This window comes from Cardiocondyla obscurior, linkage group LG05 (assembly GCF_019399895.1).
Source record: "Cardiocondyla obscurior isolate alpha-2009 linkage group LG05, Cobs3.1, whole genome shotgun sequence".
NCBI classification, from domain to species: Eukaryota; Metazoa; Arthropoda; class Insecta; order Hymenoptera; family Formicidae; genus Cardiocondyla; species Cardiocondyla obscurior.
Genome location: NC_091868.1, coordinates 3049369 through 3069868, shown reverse-complemented (window position 1 = coordinate 3069868; position 20500 = coordinate 3049369). Strand labels below are relative to the sequence as shown.

At 37.0% G+C, this 20500-nt stretch overlaps 1 protein-coding gene across 3 annotated transcripts in view; it reads left to right on the top strand.

The window, feature by feature from the left end:
* The first annotated feature begins 1059 nt into the window (after window positions 1–1059).
* Dsx (transcription factor doublesex) overlaps window positions 1060–20500 on the top strand; it is a 46618-nt gene continuing 27177 nt past the window's right edge. For 2 of the 3 annotated variants that reach the window (XM_070656701.1, XM_070656700.1), the window contains exons 1-5: window positions 1060–3402; window positions 6610–6878; window positions 7114–7471; window positions 7749–7788; window positions 18179–18367. In XM_070656701.1, coding sequence (XP_070512802.1) covers window positions 6817–6878; window positions 7114–7471; window positions 7749–7788; window positions 18179–18367 — 649 coding nt within the window. In that variant the 5' untranslated portion in view covers window positions 1060–3402; window positions 6610–6816. The remainder of the gene's footprint in view (window positions 3403–6609; window positions 6879–7113; window positions 7472–7748; window positions 7789–18178; window positions 18368–20500) is intronic. The other variant, XM_070656702.1, reaches the window with a different exon arrangement.

Here is a 20500-nt window from a genome sequence, read left to right as displayed (position 1 = left end):
CGGTAACACCATAACGACAATTACAATGTAAATAATGCGAATAAAAATATTCAACGGATAATTGCGTATAACGGTTTAGAAAATCAATAATAAGCTGCAAATTTAAGATATAGGCATATGTGAAAACGGCATGTTTTACCACTTATTCAGCCATTATATGATAGTGTCAGTGCCTTCGGTTATCTCGGGAAAAGAATTCTATCGCGTGGAGTCTATACATAGCACGCGCACATGCATATATGTATCTTTTCTATAACCAGCTTTATTTTACGATCGCAAGTCGTTCCGGCGAACAAACACGTCTCGTCATACACGCGCGCTTTCTTCATTCGAATTTCGTTTCTCGCGTATCTCTGTACGATATATCCCATCTTCAGTTATTCGAGTTGCGTTATACCCGATAGTTGGCGTATTATATGACGATTTCTGTGGCTATAGCCGGCCTTCTAAAAATAACAGTTGGAAAGTGTTGAGAATAAAAAAATAATATTATAGCTTCGCGTTAAATGTCACGTAATCGAGCTATTCGTGATGTTCAACATTCGCGGATGCTGTTGTAATAAACCGCGTAAACATTAGTCATGAATCACGATGCAATTTGTTACACATCGGCTATGAAAGTTTTTCGCGTATAGTTTATATATATATATAAAAAAAAAAAAAAAATTAATTAATTTTTCTAAATAGTAATTTTTTTTAATTAAATAGTATTATATTACATTTATTATTTGTGATAAATTTTTATAGATATAGAATAATCGAGAGTACAGTTTAAAGGCGTTTTTTTTTCTTTTCTTTTTCTTTCTTTTTTTTTTTTTTGCTGCTGGTCTTTGCGTCATTATCTGTACGTTTCGCTCATTCATAAAATCGACTTTATGGAATAATCTCAAAGTCAGATCGCGACGTCATCTGCTGTGTCCGCCTGCCGTATTGGGCAACCACAAACGATGATACGCATTCATAGAAATAAAAGTTTTTTGACACCGCCGTTCGGTGCACGATGCAACAATTTTTTTTTTTAAATATCTTTGAGTTATTATTCGTTGAGAAAACGATAATTACTCATTGATAAAAATGCATTTTTTTTTTATTTTTGGAACGCGTACATCTACGATCTTACGTCTCTATCACCTTTTTAATATTTTAACTAATATTTCTTGTAAACAGAAATATTCCGAGTCCCTCGTGAAACACACTCTGCTATTATACAACTCGTTCGAATCGATTTTTGCGCCTGCTCCAGTAACATTTTACATACGATCGATAGTCATCAACATTGTCTGAAAGCTAGAATATAAAAAAGAAAAAAGGTGGAAGGGGAGGGAGAGAGAACGCTTAGCGTTATCGAAATTATTCCAAGTCGTCGAAGCTATCGAGACTGTGTGTGTTGCATAAGTGCGATACGATCGGCGCGGCTGGTCTCTGTCCATCGGATACGAATTCAATCGTAAAACTTCGGTGTTCTGTCTCAAGCCGCGTGCCATCTCCACCTGACTGACCGCTACACCGTCGCCGTGTGAGAGTCCATCCCTCCCCGACCGGTCATTTCCCGCGCGCCGCGCACCCCGGCGCGATTGTCGTGTCCGCTATCCTCACCGCGACGTGTTCCCACTCCACTCGCGTCGCTCGTGGCCAGCATTATTTCGCGTCGTGCCGCCGCTACCATCAGATCCGAGGGATAGACGGAAGGACTTTTTCGCGCAGGCGCAACAGTTTCATATGACGTATGCGTCATACCTAAGTGTATGACTCTAAGTAGCGTACGTGGTATCGAGATGCGTGGTATCGCTCAGACCCGCTAAAGGGAATTGAAAATGTATAAGATCCGGCGTCGCAAATAGGTTTATTAATATTACGGATTAATATCCTAAGCGGGAATATTCGTGTAATCGTATTGGCTCACTCGTAGCTAAATCTACAAAAGCTGACCACTCTATGCGGACTTAGTAAACGAAGAAACGTTAACGAAGCTGGCGATTGATATTTTATTCGCATTGATTAAGAAAAATTCTACGTGACGATGACGAAAATTAGGCGGATATTAAATTTTTAGCTTGACGTCGCGGATTTTAAATTTGACTACTAGAGTCTTTTTATGTTCGTCGGGATTTACAATTGACACTTTCGGAAGTTTATTTACGGGTATCAGGGGCATTTGAAAATGCAAGGCCCCTGATAGCGCCCTTCGTTTTATCTAAGCACGAGGCTGAGTCACGTGGGTTCCCGCTGCACTTGCGATGGAGACGACCAAGTGGTGGGAAAAATCCCTCCGTCCACTACCCCTGGTCACCAGCGGTCTTAGTAAGTTACGGACTGCATGCAAGTGTGCATCGATCGTATTGACGGTTGTTTCACGGCTGACCCCGACGGTTCGAGCTGGTTTTGTGTTTTTTTTTTTTTCCCCCCCTGTCCACGTCTTTCGCGAAAAAGATTTCGCGTCGGTACCATTCGACTCTCAATCCTCGCTACGGCGATTCCTCGGGACGAGATCTCGGAACTCGTTCGGAGTCGGCGAATTTGTCCGCGGGGATTTGTCAACGGCAGGTAGAGAGGAGAGAAGCGCGCGCGTTACGAAGGACGGTGATTCAACGGGCGAGTAAAGCAGTGTGATATACGCGGCGCGCAGAAGAAACGAGGAACCTTGAGCGAAGTGCGCGTGTGCAACCGCGAGTGTCGGGAGGCCGGTTTTGTCATTCGCCGGGGATTTTTCTGTCACTCTATTTATCTCTCGCCGGCTTCGCATCCTCGCGACTTTACCCGCATGCCGTTGGCGAAAAGGAAACGGTGTACGGCGACGCTGAGAGACTGACGAAACTTAACGCCGGGAAGAGACGTACGCGCGCCGTGTCTCACGTATGAGCGGAATAAAAGAGAGCGCGGCAAAGAGGGCGAGAAAGCGCGCGAGAAAAGTCGCAATAGGGGGGAGGATTGTTCATTTCCGGAGGTGGAGACTTCCTGCCGCGCTTTTCCTTTCTCTCCCGCCCCTTGATCGTCTATCGTTTCGTACCGCGTACGATCGAGAAGTGCCGCCACGACGTGCGTGCAACGTGCGTCGCGAAGCGCGCGTAACAAAATTGCGCGGTGCCACCGATATTACTTTAAAGCGCGGGTATATGAGCGCGCATGTGTAACGCGCCCAGGGTACTGCGACCGGTCGCGATAACGGACGAGGAGCTACGCGAGATACACCGATATACGCGGGCAAGGAGATTCTTCTCGATTGAGTGCACCGCGCTGAGCCGCGCCGGCGGATCTCGTGTGATTACTAGATACAGTGTTCCTCGCGTATGACGAGAGCCAGTGGACCCTCGCTCGAACACCGTCAATTTATCCAAAGCCTTCATTATACGGAACGGCCACTGTGGGTCAGCGAGAGGGAGAAAAAGAGAGAGAGATCAAAGGGTGAGTTTTCATCACGAAGAATTTATTGCCTGTCTCTCGCCGTAATTCACCGCAGACGTTACGTGCGCTAATTTTCGATAAAACGAACGCGAATGTCATTAATTTTTTTTTTTCAGAAAAATATAATACCGCGGTAATCAAAAGCAATACGAGAATAAGGCGCGTTTCTTGATTAGGTCTTGCATTTAAATTTGCATAATTATTTAAAAAAAAAGTAATAAAAAAAAGAGTCTCCCCTATGTACACAGTACCGAGGTGAGAGTTATTCCGTTCTTGTACGCGTTCGGCTTTAGCTAGAGTTTAATAATACCGGTATTAACTTTCAGCTACTTTCTCATGGAATACTTTACAGCGAGAAAATTTATTACGGTATATTCTAGTATACGGTTGTTGTGTGGCAATATATTATGACGCCTGGTTTAAGCGCAGCGGTACTATCGCAGATAAGATTATTGCACAGGATGCTAATTATTGATGGGACGTTACGACCGAAAAATTTATCCATTGTACACATATGCAGCCATGAATTGGCGCTACGCTTTAGGGTTTTGTCACAATCCCGTGTAACAGTAACAAAAGTGGAATATTTTTTTTTTTTTATTGTCACTTGGGTTGGTTTTAGCTTTTATATATTTAACGATAGCGTGACAGAGAATGTCCAGGACACTTTTGTATAGAAGGCACGGTGGTGAAAGGTGCATTTCGATTAAAAATAAATCTCGAGAAATTTTGCGCGTAAATTTTTACAGCGCAGCCGATATCTCTCAACGTTTACGTACAGAATTCAAAAGTTTCAATGTTTAACTCGCAATTTTAGTAAAGCATTTAGCGATACCGTTTCATTATCCTTGCGCTTTTCTTTCGCAGAAATGATTACAATTTATCAAGTGTTTTAGAAATTACAAGTTGTGTCGCAATTATTGAAGTTATATATCTCTGTCGGACAATATTAATAACCGGCTTCGTCAAATGTTTTATTCAGTCGTGCATTAATTATTATTGCAAGCTCTTTTTTATATTATAAAATGTAAATTTTAATAATACAATAATTAGTATTCTTTACGTCAGCACGTACTTTGTTAAATAGTAGAGCAGCAATTAAAATAATTACGTAGAAAAGTGGAAACGACAATGATAACGCGAATAAGATAACGCGTGCAAAACGACAAAAGTAATGAAAGTATAATCTTTCACATTCTCGTTTTATCTTTTTTTTTTTCTTTCTTTTTTTTTCCACGTTTATTTGAAAATTAAACTTTCGAGTATGACTGTACCGATGGCATCTGACGCTGTGCCAACGTGCCAGGAAGTCGTCATTAGTTAAAAAGTTGCGCGAAAGGGATACAATGTAACCAGGCGGAGATATATTCGTTTCTTACCGCGATGTGGTCGTGCATTTCACTTTATTCTGAATTCATTCGCAAAGGCCGCGTTTGAACTATGTCCTGGTTATACAGTGTACACACGATTTATCTCGAGCCTCTCTCACGACTGCACGATATTAATTCGTACATAATTTTGCGCGATAAAATATTTTTATAGTTTTAATTTTATTTTATATAAAATTTTTTTTTTTTCTTTTTTACATATTTATAAATATCTCGGCAGTACTGTGTTGACGTAATTTTTTTTTCCATATTATCTTAAAATAGAAGTTTGATAAATGATTCTTGCAATATGTGACGCTACATTGGGCTTGTCGGCGACAAAAATAATTCTGAGAAAAAAAAAAAAGTAATTAAAAACGTGATAATTGCAGAAATATTACGAGTCTCAGAAATTTATGAAAAATATGTTAAGAGATTTTGGTTGGCTTTTCTTTATAAAGTATTCGATCGCAAAAGGCATTAATTTTTTAAAAATAATTTAGATATGTTTATTCGAAGATTAATAAAAATGAATTATTTGATAGAGAAATATTGAAACTTTACATGAGCTCACAGAAAGGTTTAAACTTGCAGATAATTATACAACACCCTGTTGTGTCATTTTTACTTTTAATAATAAGAATTTTCTTAATGACCCTCGAAACATTAATGAACGCTGTTTTAAAACTTACAAATAGAAACGTACTAATTTATCAACATTATAATCAAGTAGTTGTTAACGATATATTTTACAATTAGTTTTTAAAGTTATCAGAAAGTACAATTATTTGTTGATAAAATAAAAATATAACTATAATAATTGGTTATGGTCCGCGATTTTGTTAAAAACATTCATTTTTAATTGCATTATTTTTACATTTATGAATACATGAATAATTACCATTTTTAATAATAGATATTATCTGCTTTTGCTATCATTAATTAAAAAAAATTTTATATTTAATTTTATTCTATTGCACTGTATATATGTATATACTTTTGCTTTTCCTTTATCTGTACGTTGATATTTCACATAAAAATCCGAATTCGATTTTATATACCGGTCAACTTCGACTTTTTATAATTTTATATTTATTCATCAAATCATTCACAGTTTATTAAACTTACAAAGTTTGAGCTTTGTTCTACTAAGAGCGTTCGCTCTTTTTTTTTTTTTAATTGGCGAATTACAATTCTTTATTCTTAGATAAGCCGCAAAATATTTAATGAGACAAGTTTAGATGTGTTGTATTTCTCTGGTATAGCGTATCTTTTACTTCACCTTACCATGACCATCTGCGGCGATATCCGGAGAAACATATCTTTACCTTCATGAGGTCGTGACTCCCGTGTCCTTCATAGTGGCTTTTGCCGTGTCAGGATTTATCATAATTTTTGCAGAGATACGACGACTTATCCATTATCCATTTCAGGCTCGAGTATCTTTTATCTCGAGACTTGAATACGCGAATAACTCTAATAGATCTTACGGGATTTCGTTGTTACAAGGAATTTCAGAACGAATAACATATCTAGATACATATTTTTGTAATACTAGGATCTCAATTAACGCTGAACAATATTTAACTGCTGTTTAACAATATTAGAGTGACAAACCCGAGCGTAATTAGCTTGCACGTGTACATTTGTACAGCTATCACACGTCGTCGCGACATGTTTTATGAACTTTATGTAAATGAAAAATTTTATATGAGATTGAAATTTTCTCTCCTTTCGTACTTTTCATCACCGAGGTATCGTATTATATTGCCACATTCTCAACAATTGATAAACATAAAAATCCTTTCAAATACTTCAAATACTTGACTACGTGTTTCAGAAAGTAGAGCTGTATGGAGTGATATGAAGAAATCGCGAGGCACAAGTTTATACATACGAGAAACAGATAAGAATCACTGTTATTTTATTTAAACGAGATCAGATCCAACGGGATCGGTTTCGGTTTCGGAAAGAGATACGATCACAATCTCTCTGACTGTCAAACAGAAGATCAGCTTTCCGTTTGTTAACATTAAAGAATTTTGCCATGAAAAAAGCCATAAAAAACGCCATTAGCTGTTGGACAAACAGTAGCTGTTTAGAGGCGAGGTAATGAATAGCCCTTTAACTTTTGATATCTTTATTTAATTCGCTTTCGTTATAGTTAGCAGTGGTCGATTGACTGTAATGAATGTGCGTGAAACAGTGAATCAAAACTGCTGCTTATGACGTATTTTTATAAACTTTATTAACAGCTTATAACGAAAGCGCGTAAAAAGTTTAAAAAAAAAATTAATAAAAATTAAATAAGTAAAAGTTAACTCTTAACATTTAATCTGTTCAGCAGCGATAAGGAAAAAAAATATCTTTTAGAAGATTTCGAATCTGTAGCAGAGGTGTCAGTGGACACAAAATATTCAAAATCTACCCCAGTAGATTCAAAATCTTCCAAGTCTTCAGTAGGAAATTCAAAGTCTTCTAAAAAATATCAGCCATATCAACGAACGCCACCGAAATGCGGGCGTTGCCATGTTCACGGAGTAAACGTTGATCTCAGAGGACACAAGAGATATTGCAAATACCAAGACTGCTATTGCCCAAAGTGCTATATTTTTCTACAGGAACAGAAAAATTCGGCAGCAAAGATAGCCATGAAAAGGGCGTTTGATTTGAACCAGACAAAAAAGATGTCACCTGAAGAGGTTAGTCTCTGTTCGTTTCTTACGATTTAGCAGTAAAAGACAATAGGAAATCATTAGCGATTGCGAAAAGTTGATTAAATAATTATTTAATAATTAGGAACGTTTGCTACTTTATGTTAATATACATATAAAAAAATTCTTAAAAGCAAAAATTCCAAAAAACGCATGAGTTTAATTTTTAATCTTGTTACATGCTAATACATACTGCATATCGTAATTATAATATATTTTAGAATATTATTTATGTACTATCATTATTATTTTTGTTCTGTAACAGGTTTTACCATCATCATTGGTTTCCTATCCCAAAAAGAAAAGTGAGTAATATTATATGTATGTACAAAATATTGGAAAAATATTGCATGCTTTTTTTTTTAGATGAGACAAATGACATAATTATAATTACAGTGGTAATTTGCTTGTCTCAATATAAACTAATCTAAAATTATATTAGGCCACTTAATCACGAAATAATCTGATTTTTTTATATCATTCAATGCGCTTACGTATTAGATAAAATTTGCTTGACATTTAAATATCTCTCATAAAGATTGCACCAGTACTCGTAATGCATTTATTTAGCTGACAGAATCGCGGTTCTTGCCCCGCAATGCGACCGATATTTCACAATTTAATTATTACAAATGGAGAAACTATATAATTAAATATCATAATCAGAAAATTGCCTTGCTCAGCGTCGTTGAAATTCAACGTATCGAGCTAAAAGTAGATTAATATATTCGATTAAAAAACAAAAAAATTTTTACCTGGGTCGTGTGTTTTATGGAAATATGTGAAAGCTGCCTCACTTTTTAAATAATTATTTGCGATTTTTTAAATATTGCGTTTTACAGACAAGACATTGTCTGGTGTTGCTTTTTTTTTTTTTACTAACTTATATAAGAAATTAACCGTACGTATATACGTGTGTGACGAAAACTAAAATTACCTACCTGTTGCACACTCTTCTGATATTTCTCATCTTTCGCGTATGAAGTGCATACATCCTTTATCGAAGTTAATATTTTCTCGATGATGTTTGAAAATTTATTTCAATGCCAAAAAGTTGCACAGTTCTCTCTGATTCGATTTCTGAATAAAACACTGCAAAGTGTTTATTATCTTGTACATTTTATTGAAGTTAACATAGTTTTTTTTTTTTTTTTTTTTTTTTTTTTACATTAGCGATAAATATATTAAGATATCGAAGATTAATGAATTGCAAATTATAGTCGCGTTAATGAATATTCCAGACATTTCTTTTAGCGATAATAGTAATAAGGAAGATGTCAATACTTCCTTTTGATATCATATCTCGAGGGTTAGCATGATGCAATTATTCAGAAGTCGTGTGAGTATTCGATGCGTGGGCGACGTCAGGCGCGCGGGCTAACGTTGATTAACTTAATTCAGTGATATAATACATGCCCATTCATAACTGTTCACGAAACGGAAAGAATCAATGTTACAGCGGCTCGTCGTAAATTTTGTTATTTACGCACGACTCATTACGGTTCGTGTGGCCTTTTACTGGGCAGCCTCCGCAAAAATACGATGGAACGTCAAAGTTCACGAACCATGATAGTAGTAGTCGGCTGCGTTTTGCTTCTGGTACTCCTCGGTACCGCTCTTTCGTTGTAATCAAGCGAAATAATTACAGATTAAATTATAGTTGAGATAATGGGACCTTCTTCGTTGCGAGTTCTAGGAACAAAGATCGGTATTCAGTGCACTCAGGCAAAGAAGGTTATTGCCTACCCTCACGCGTTTGCTTTAAACCGTTAGATCGTATACGAGCATTAAAATGTCATTCGACGAAAAGAGAGAGATCCTCTTTCACAGAGGAATAATTCTCATCGTTTTCAAGATTGCTAAATCGACCAATTTGACATTTTCCACTTTTTTCTTCGTTGTTTCTTTTTTTTTTTTCTTTTTCGTGATCTTTAAAGTCGAAGATTTGCTAGCGCCTAAAATTACTAGTAAAAGGTTCGAGTGCTAGATTGATTTTATTTCGCTCTTTATCAATAATCAATGCGAAGAGCCCACGCGTCGCGTTTGTTACCGTCACCTCTAAACTCCGGCCGCAAGTATTTAATGTATAAGTGAACGAACGTACTTATAACGTCGTTCACAGAGATCCCAACGAAATTCAAGCCACTCTTTCACTTGACAACCCAACCGAATGTTAACCCTGGTTTTACGAGCGCTCTCATTGGATGGCGGGCCATGCGAACTCGGCTAATATAATACGAACTTATAACCAAAGCCGAAACCTAGGAGCTCGCGTTTGCTTTTACGATCCAAGCTCGTTTTTAAAAGTAATCGTTATTTTGCTCGCTTTTGGACGAAATAGTTTGTCCCCGGTAAATGAGTTTAAGGAAACGAAAGTTCGCGCGCGAATTAACCATTAAACCCGAAGTGACAATACGATTTCGCGTTCTTTTCCTGTAAAGTACTGTATACGCCCGCGTCTACGATTTCCCGCAAGAATAATGCCGCAAGCAAGATTATTAAGTCTTTTTACGAGAACGACGAAACGTGTGGTGGAGATGAAAGGGGCATTCTCACGTACAGTATGCTTATTACTGATACTCATTTTCCCATAATGTCTTCGTTTACGTTATTTTTACTTTTTCTAACGTGTGACGTGACGGTATTTCTTTTTTTTTTCTTTTCTTTTTATTTTTTTCGAAAGCCACTTTCGAAAGCAATTTCAGTAATAAAGATAACTCATTTACGCATCGAGAAAATTGCAGGAAAATTCGCTTATACTTACGTAAGTCGAGGCGCGTTGTTAGGATCGGTTATGAACGCGCGCTAATTAATTTATTGCGCATACGTGCGGGTCAACCATCGGGGATAACCACCGAAATTAACACAGGCGCGTCCTCGCGGCACCGCGATCAATGATAATGAGAAAGTGGCGTAACACTCGATAATACGAAAAGTCGGCATCGCGTCGTGACATCGTGGAGGTGTTATATCTTAACTGAGGGGATGATTACGACGAGTATATGGGGGTTGTAAAGTTTGCCTTTACGAGCTTCCATTTCGAAACATTAAGTACGCTTTTAATAACGCATCCCTCGTTATTATTCCTACGTGGCCTGCGAATTTATAATATGTATTTGTAGTTTTATAACACTTACGTTAAATAAGATGTTCGTTATTTTGCATGCTTAAAAAAATTGAAGTCGACATTAAAATATAGAATATTGTTTTTTTATATTTTTTTAAATTTTTTTATTAGAAGCAAAGGCTATGCTGTTTTGAAATAAACTGCGAGTATGAAACTCGAAAGATATCTCGAGAGAAGAAAAATCGTAACAAGTTTTTAACTACGTGTTCTACACGTCCGAATGGATCTATTATCGTGTTCGGAAAGTTAATTGGAGGAAAACCGTTTGTGGTTATACTGAAAGAAACCTCCAGTATTAAATCACCAAGATTTTTACGATCGTTAACTCTCATTCGGTGGACCTCCCCGAAAAATCGTCTCGTAAATCTTGTGTCGGTTTCCCTTTTTCTTTTCTTTTCTTGGTTACGTGATGACATTTCGTTTATATTAACTATTATATAAAATTTGATAATTATTCTCGCGGGTCTTTTGATCGAATCGAAAAGAACGGATTTATCGCACGAAGTGCTTTAAAAACAAAATTGCTGGGACGCGCGTGTTATTTTGAGATTGATATTTAGAATAATTTCAAATTACTGTTACTACATTAATAAAAAAAAAAGTATGCGAAACAGATAAAAGCATGCTAAGTTTGAAAATATGTCGTAATAATTAACTTATAAATAACTCGTATCACGGATTTTTGTATTGACCTCAAGTTCATAAAGATTAATCTATTTCCTGTGGTACGTAATAGATTGTCTTTTATCTCAAGTGGCGATCGTTTTGAAATTTTCATGAATGCAAGCAAGTCTCATTAATCTACGAAACTGTTTATAAAAAAAAAAAACAAAACTAGTGATTAGCATAAATTGTAGAACAAATTTTTTTTTAAGTCTAAATATATTTAAATAATTACTGCATTTTATACAAATTTTTTTTTATAATTTATTCTTAAAGTATTACTCTGAAATATATCTGAAATTATAAAATGATACTGAGCATGCACTTGTTGTAACATACACATAAATAATCTTACGAAATATTTCATGTGAAAATTAGTTTAAATTCTTAACGCTGTAAATTATTTTCGTGATGATGAATTATTTATCAAGTTGATCAAGATATTTGTAGCCGTTCTTAAGCGCAAGGTGTTTATGACTTTATCGTACAAACACTATTAACAAGCAATACGTTTGCGATTAGTTTGAGGCGAATAATAGCAGCCCACACTCAGAAATGAAACGTCTCGGTGAAGGATAAAGAGAGAGTGTAATTCACGATTAAATATTGGTGTTGTGTGGACGGATTATATTACGGTTAGGTTATATCAGTTGAGTATATCACATGACAGCTTTAACATGACTGATTCATTGTGATATCCTCGTAATAATGTGTAAAGGAGACGATGCATTGCCAAAGCTACAGATACGTATGTACATTTTTTTAAATCAAAAGTATACCTTTCTATTTCATTTATATGTATATCACATTAAATAAACGAGTAGAGATAATTTTTTTTATTAAATTCGAAAAAAAAGTTCTACATAAAAATATACATATCCGACGCGGCGTCGATTTCGTTTTAAACTTACCGATATAAAAGCACCATATGTGCACGCACGTTCGTATCTGTGACAAACGTATGAAATACGATTCGACAAAGCGTCTCATGCGGATTACGAATCGTAGGATTTTTGCTTCGTTGACTTTACGATTATGATGCGAGCGTCAAAAGTCTTTTAGCCGAATCCCTCGCGTTAGCAACTTGAGTAGCGTTTCCCGCGACAGCTTGGCTCATCTTTCCTTCACTGGTCACAGTGAAACCACCCTTTGTCCCGATCTTCAGTTATTATCGTCGTCATGTCATTGATGTAAAAGTTATGACTTGCCGGCGACGATATAATCTACAGTGCACACTTGCAGGAATTCGATTTTTCGTCTTTGTTTGAAATTCACGTCGATCGCGTGAGGATTTTTGTTTTCTCTTCTGCTTTATTTCACTGCCTCTTCGTCGCACGTTTCTATTGAAAGGGAAAGAAGGACCAGGAAGTGCTGGGTGTCCCTTAAATTTTATAGCCGCGATGTCTCTGCCGAGCGCGATTATGTTTCTCTATTGAACAGATTGATTTATCTCGCGTTAGCAGCACACTTAATGCGTCCTAATTTGTTATAGCGCGTGATGCTCGATATACGATCAAACGTGACGGAGCAGAAAACTGTAAAAGCGATCGGTTAAACTCGAAATGTTATTGGGCATACCGTCGGCACTGAATCTATTATAGCGTGTCGCAGTAATAATGTTACGTACATATTGACTTTCTTGTCAGGCTTAATCGAGTTATTTGGATCAGTCGGGAATTATTTTTTATTTTTATTACGAATTTATTTCTTTAATAAATTTTAGCCAAATCCCAAAATGTTCTTTGGATCGTCGTAAAAGTTGAAATTTATGGGGAAAAAATTGAACGTGGCGGAATCTCGACGCGATTTTTAGAATCGCTCAAATGTATAAGCCCGCATGTACCGACGCGGTTTTGAGGGTGATTTAGCTACGGATAAAGGTATATGCTTTGGTCACCTGATAGCAAGGCATTTCGATAGAAAGGAGGGTACGCAGGGTAGGTAGTAAAGTTGGTCACAGTCTAGCGAGTCGAGCCGGTTCTCTTTTACGAGGCACGGGGTTAAATGATCTGTCACTTTCTCTCCCCTTTGTATCTCTTTCTCTATGCGAGGCAGCCTACTACTATTACAAAAATGTCGTAAAATATTATGGTGCCCAGTGGTTGACAACGATCGGACAATGGTGCACACTTGCAAACGACAGCGTGTGTATCTACGAACGTTGCGACGCGATGCACCCCGTTTTTTTTTTTTTTTTTTTTTTTTTTTCGTGCCGTTTCTTTCGGTCGATGTTCACTCAACGCGAATCATGAGAAACGTTCAAGCGACGTAGGAATTTACGGTGGAAACGCGGACCAGGATGCTTCATTTTCATTCTTGCGAAGCGCCGCGCGAGCCAACTTCGCGTGTCCAAAGAGTCCTAAAATCTTTACGACCTTCGCCTCCTCTCTTCCGAGAGGGCAACGATCTTCGCGGCATCTCGAGCAGTCTTCGGGTGTGTTTATGGTTTCTTCGTCTCGCTTTCGTCGCCTCGTCTGCGTCATTTTCTCTTTCTTGTTCTGCATTGTACGTCGTTCGCGCATCGGTAGACAACTTTGCCTCCGTAGTGGTTAATACGTGCGCAACCACTTCATCCCGGTGCCCATGAAACGTACCGTCATTTTCCTTATTGAAAGTTTGCAAATAACGCACGATAACGATCGGAGAGTGATTTCCTCTTTAAAATCCATTACATTTTATATTACGTTTAAATTATATTTATTACATCTCAATTATTTTGTAAAATCCTAACAGTACTTTTATTCTCTTAATTAATTCGCCGACGAGCCGGCAACTGAGGACGAGATTTTCGTTCGAGTAGATAGACGTGAATCAAACGAAGAATGCGTTTATTTCCCGTAAGATGATATCTCGAGTTCGTAGTTATTGTAAAATAATACTAGCTCGTGGAGCATTTGATAATACAGACAGATTGTTTGTCCTGTGTAACGCGAAGAAGGTTAGCGTTTATTTTAATGGGGTGCTTTTTCGGTTACGAGTAATCCGTCACTGCAGATAAAAAAAAAAAGAGAGACAGAGAAAAAAAAAAAATTTTAACGTCACTTATGCTCGAGCGATCGAAATTACATCCATCTTTTCTTTTCGTGAATCGGGAGTGCGCTCCTTACACTCCCCCGCCCAACATGTTTACGCCACGGTGGCTGACGAGCAAGAATTTTATGCGAACGCTTGACAGGATAGAATTTTACTGCTTCCGAAATGTCGTGTCTCGTAAAAGCCGCTGCGTTCACGACCCCGTTCCTCCGACTCTTTCCGCTGGAACTTATTGCAATTCTGCGTTTACTATTTTTATAGGCGACAGAGGAATTGTTGCAGAGACTTCGTGCGGTTATGCTTATTGAAACGGCGCGGAGTTCGTAGAACGAGTACGGTATTAAAAATAATCTGGAATCGTTTTAACGTTTGCTTCCGCGTGAAAATAATCGTATTTATTTTCAATAATTTTGATTGCGCTCATCACTTTAAATCGTTCTCGATTGATGATAGGAGAATTCGTATTAATTATACACGCATACAAAAACCTATACAAGTTTATGGTTGAATTACGTTTGTGTTTATATGGTAATAACGCGTTCTTCGTCGAAACGAACCCTCAGTCGTATCACGGCGACGCTTGGTTTCGATTACGCGCGGTGACACAACAGTATCATTGCTACAAAGCTCATTCCCATATCAACCCTCGTACGTGTGACGCAATGTCGCGTTCAACGTTGTGCTGGACCGCGATCCACGCGTGAGGGAGGCATGTTTGACTGTGCAATACGAGCTCTTCGTTCGTGACAAGCTCGAAATACGTGGATTCTCTCGACTAACGTGTCATCATGTTAAAAAACGGTCGTTATTGCTCTAGGCGAACACTTTTGTCGTTGCACGCAAGGGACAGTTTTGTTACGATTATTATTAAAATAATTGAATATAATGATCTGGAAAGTGACTCGAGATTCACTTACATAAAAAAGAAACTAGACTTGAATGTTAGTACCTGCTCTTTCTCTCTGTCTCTCTTTCTCTCTCTTTTTTAAATTTATTTGTTAGATTTTATTATTTTAAATTTTATCCAACTTCTTGCATATTATATTTTCCTTTGAGTCATGTAACTTGGAAGTAGTTTATGTTGAAATTGTTCAAGCGCGAGAATAGCAGAATTTACGACGGCCCCGGAGGTCTTACGATCCTTTTATATGAGTCGGACGCACGATTTACATTTGATAGCAACAAGAAGCAATAATGACATAGGGGATTAAAGTTTGTTGGCGGCACGATTCACCACGTAGAATCGAACTTTCAGATTTTTCGGGTTAACGTTCATGCTGATCCCGTGGTCTCAGAAACAGTTTTACGAGCGGCGCGTTTCATAGTTAGTTTTTTACGACGTACACTCCGACCTCGAGGAATTTTTCGTGGCACGGGTTGAGAAATACGGCGTTTTACGAGGATCTAACAAAGTCGGCGGCGCTCTGCCTTCGTTAAGAACGAAACTGACGTGGCATCAATTTAACGAGCGCTCTCGCGTGATCAAAGAGTGGACTGCTATAAAACTCGCATAATCGTCTTTGTTGCTCAGACAGATCGAAGCTTGCTAATTATTACTTTTTTATGATCTAACGCTAATGGCAAGGGTGAGACGGTATAACAGGTGATACGACACTTATCGCGGTACGTCGGATCAAAGGACGAAAAGGATACGAAATTATCACTTTAGGCAAAATTATACAATGGGCGTTATTTTATTTTTATTTTATTTTATTTTTTATTTGTCCAACAATCACTTGCATTTATATCCGCCGCGGGGGAAAATTATCAAAATCGTACTTGACTTAAAAAAATTTTATTTACATATGAAATTGTACCGCAAAGATAAAGCACCTTGTTCTAGTTTTAATTACATATTTTAAATCTTGTGATAAATATTCCAGTTTTCGTGATACAATTACAAAAATTCAATAGTTAGTTCTCTACATAGGTTTTTATTTTTTTTTTTTTTTTGTAAAAGATAACAAAAAATGGATATTGCATGCACATACCTTATTCATTTATGATAATTACATGTCTTTATAGTACCGATAATACTCTGATAAAGCTATGTTTTGTGCGTTACTTTTATTGCGTTTTAAGAATATTTTTATTTCAAGGTAACCTTTTTTTTTTTCGCCAGTAGTTCGCCGCGTTTTATCTTATTAATTTTTCAAGGATACCGTATGATTGCACTTAGATCAAATGGATGCAAAACGTGCGCTTGTAAGATTAATTTTATACATATAATAACCTTCCGCTTAATGGAACAGTATGTAGAAACTAATACATTACGTCTGCAAATTTAATGCATTTTATTTAAGCTACGCGTGGTTCGAATTAGGGTTTTTTTTTTTTTTTAATTTATAGATCGTATCGGAGAATACGAGCAGTCGTACCTAACAGTCGTAGTCATAAAATTGAAGCCATCGCGCAATATTAAAGACTGTCTTCGAACACATCCAAATATTATTGAGCTTGTTTCATCAGCCTCGCGTTTTAGCCGGCGCATTTGTCCATTTCTCTTCCGCGCAAAGGTTCAACTACATAAGAAACGAATATAAACATATCGTGACGAGATATGCGCAACAGTCGTTCATCCTGCCGCATCTGTTTTATCGCACCGTTCACGGAACCAAATGATATCATTTGTAACTCCCCTCGTATTACGTAATCGATCCTGTCGCCGATAACACGAACGTAGATTACTGAGAATCGCATAGCAACGAGAATGGATTTGAGCTTGCGATAATACATTCTCTTTTGGTTGACACACGAGAATCATTCTTATCGCAAAGTGTATGGATACATGTGAGAGGAAGAAAATCGTACGCGTAATTTACGTATTTACGTGATAATTGGATTTCTTGTTCTACAAACGTGTATCCTACTATCGTTCGGAACCTAAAGTATAAACTTTGATATCTGTCTCTTATTATTTAGGAGCGAAATTTTCTTTCCAATTACGGAATCCATTACCCATTTACGTGAAGTTTACTCTATCGAAGCGAACATTATATCTGATGATACAAAATAGAACATAAACATATTAAATAATTCATCAGGTTGCATTCAACTCGGTTGATTATGTCAGGGTAAACGAGCTTCTCCATCGAGAATAAAAAAAAAAAAAAAAAAAAAAAAAAGAAAAAGACCGATCCCACCCTCGGTATAAATTTTTATCCACAGGGATATATTTTGTTAACGCTCTTTTTCAGTAGGATTATAGTTGAATAAGGCTGTAGATGCAAACTTGAAAGCCACGTTATGAACCCCTCCATATCAACGAGCACCTCCCGTCCCGTTCCCCGGAACCCTTCTCATCTCGACTCCTCCCATCGCTCTTTATTCTTCCTTTCTCGCTCTCGTCATGTGCACACGCGCGCATAGCAGCACGTGGTTGGCCGGGTTCACCTGGTTGCGTAAAAGGAGGGAACCAACGCCAAGCGTTCCGACAGCGCGGCACCTGCATCATGCCGTTGTCTATTCCGCTATGTTGTACGGGTCTCCTTCTCAGTGGTAGAGGGAGGAAAAGGGAACTATCGACATTAGCACGGAGTGGGGCAGTGATGATGTCCAAGCGCGGACAGGGGTGAGGGATACGAAAGGCAAGGGGCCATTTCCTTATTTTAAAAATGATCCGGGAGTCCCTAGTAGGCGGAGCTCCAACGACTAGATATTCCACCATTGGCTGCCGCGATGTCTAATATATCACAACGCGTAGCTATCGAAGAATTATCCGCGATTCTGTTAGCTTTCGATTCGACTTATTTTTCCCCCCGTTAAAATTTTCGACAGCACCCTTGATGGTGCACAGACAAATAAGTAGACTCATTCGCCATTTTACTAATCGCACATCTTTCTGACAGGTTTCAATTTTTGTTAATTTTCAGGTAACCTTCGCATTTTAATAGATTTTATTTGGAAAGAGATGAACGAATTTGCCTCGGTCTGGTATAATCCTGGAAAAATATATCACATCTTCGCCATTCTCAACAGATATTCCTCGGACTTGAGACTAAACGATGATATCTATTTGGACTATATTAAATTGATAGAGGCTAAAACTTGGATTCACCGAGGTGAGTACATTGTTGAATAAGAATTAATATTAGGTGCATGTATAAAAAAATTTTTATCTTTAAGTCGACAAGGTTTAGAAATATTAAATACATATTTTAATATTTAAAGAATATGCTTTATTAAGAAAAAAAAAAAATATTTGAGCAAATAATTAATTAGATATTTTTTGCTCATAGCTACAATATCTCGTCATTTGAAAAATATTCGCCGAAATATTCAAAATATAATTTTATTATTAATAAGTATATATTTAATATGCTTATTATTTTTATTTAAATTTAATTTATTTCCACCTTGAATAATACATAATTAAAGTTATAAATTTTTGGAACTTAACATTGCTCTTCCTAACTGTTGCTGAATTTTACAACAGCTTGATTGCTTCTTGACAAGTCATTTTTGACTCAATTATTCATGGTGTAACAAAAGATAATTGATAAATGATAATTGATAATTGATAAATTGATTGAACCAGCTCTTATTTCCATTTTAAACTATTTTTGCGTACACTTGATTATATTATAATACGAATTGATGCCTTGTTGATTGCTATAAAATGATCGATTAAAAAATTATTTAACGTCTTCGTCGCAATACGAAGATACGTCGCATACGAAGATAATCTGGAAGAAGCTTTGAAACAAAGCTGTGAGATATTTTAATTTTCTCATCTTGGAAGAAATACTTTCGATCCCGTCATAGAAGATGTTACTTCGATATGAAGATCACGCAAATACGTGAGAACTCGTTTGGCATTGCGTTAAAATAAATCGTAAATGTTACGTACATAATTTTCTCGCCGAGCGAGAAGCTCCGCGAGATAATTTTTCGGTGATAATTAATAAACGGCCTGATAATGCTTTTATAATTAATAATCATCTACATCTGAAGATCTTCCACCAAAAATCACGCCTGCAACCATAACGTTCCTCGAAAATACTTGACGGATTATGTAACGAACGTTAACAGAGCTAATGAAAATTATATGGAAATAAATGATAAACCAGCGAATTAATTTGATTCGCTCAACTTTTATTATCTATTTCTTTGATAAGGAATTAGAATTCTCCAATATAATTTTTTTTTTTTGTTAGAAGATTACGCCGGCCAATTAAAAATGTTTAGCTTTTAAACCTGGGGAGATAGCAATAATTTTTTCACGCTACTATTAAAACCGGCCTGACATGTAAAAGTAACATATTACCGTTTGCCACTTAAAATATTCCGCGATAAATACTTGAAACGCCGTATCAAAGCAGGAATCCTTGTCGGCTTTTCTGCAATTATAATGTAGCCATCATTGCATACTCGTCTCAACTCTCCAACGGGTGCTTAAATTTACTATTGGATAGCAGCCAGCGTAAACGAAACCAATCTTTGCCATTGCATTTGGTTTCGGTATATTCAAGGTCGGTATTCTATTTTATTAATTTCCGCGTTAAAAAGAAAAGAAAAAAAAAAGAGATCCAGATATCAATATGATGTTTGTCGCATGATAAACAAAATTAGTATGCATGGGTGAATATTAAACTAACGCTTATTACACAATACTTCTTGAATAATTCCGGAAAGGATTTTTAAGCTTGCGAGAAAAAAAAAAGAAAAAAAAAAAATTAAAAAAAGAAAACAGATTGCGCGGTTATTAAAGTATTCGCTGCAGCTCCGGTTGATTTATCTCGAAGGGAGTGGGAAGCGGCTCAGGACATCAAACGATATTTTTTTGCTATGGTCATGATTAATCGATATTCGCACAAAACCTTCTTTCTCTTCTTTCGCCGTAAATCGCCTCGGTTCTGGATCACTGATCATTTGCCCAGAACCGTTGCGAGATACTTTATTTTACGATCGACGAGCGATTTGTGGCAGCGCTATATTTATAATGTCTTTGCACTGTGTTCGCACTCAGCAGCAAAGTTGTTGACGATTAGTATCATCACCGCCAGATCTTGCAATCAAACACGTGATGCGCGTATCTAATGAGCTTCATGACACAGTCTTGTATAAATATTAATTTGTACGACGTATTTTCGCGTGAGGACGAAACCTCGTTAGTTTCAATTTACGTATTTATATTTTAGTTATATCTTTTTAATCGAGCTAGTTTCCGCGTATTAATAAGCAGAATTAAATAT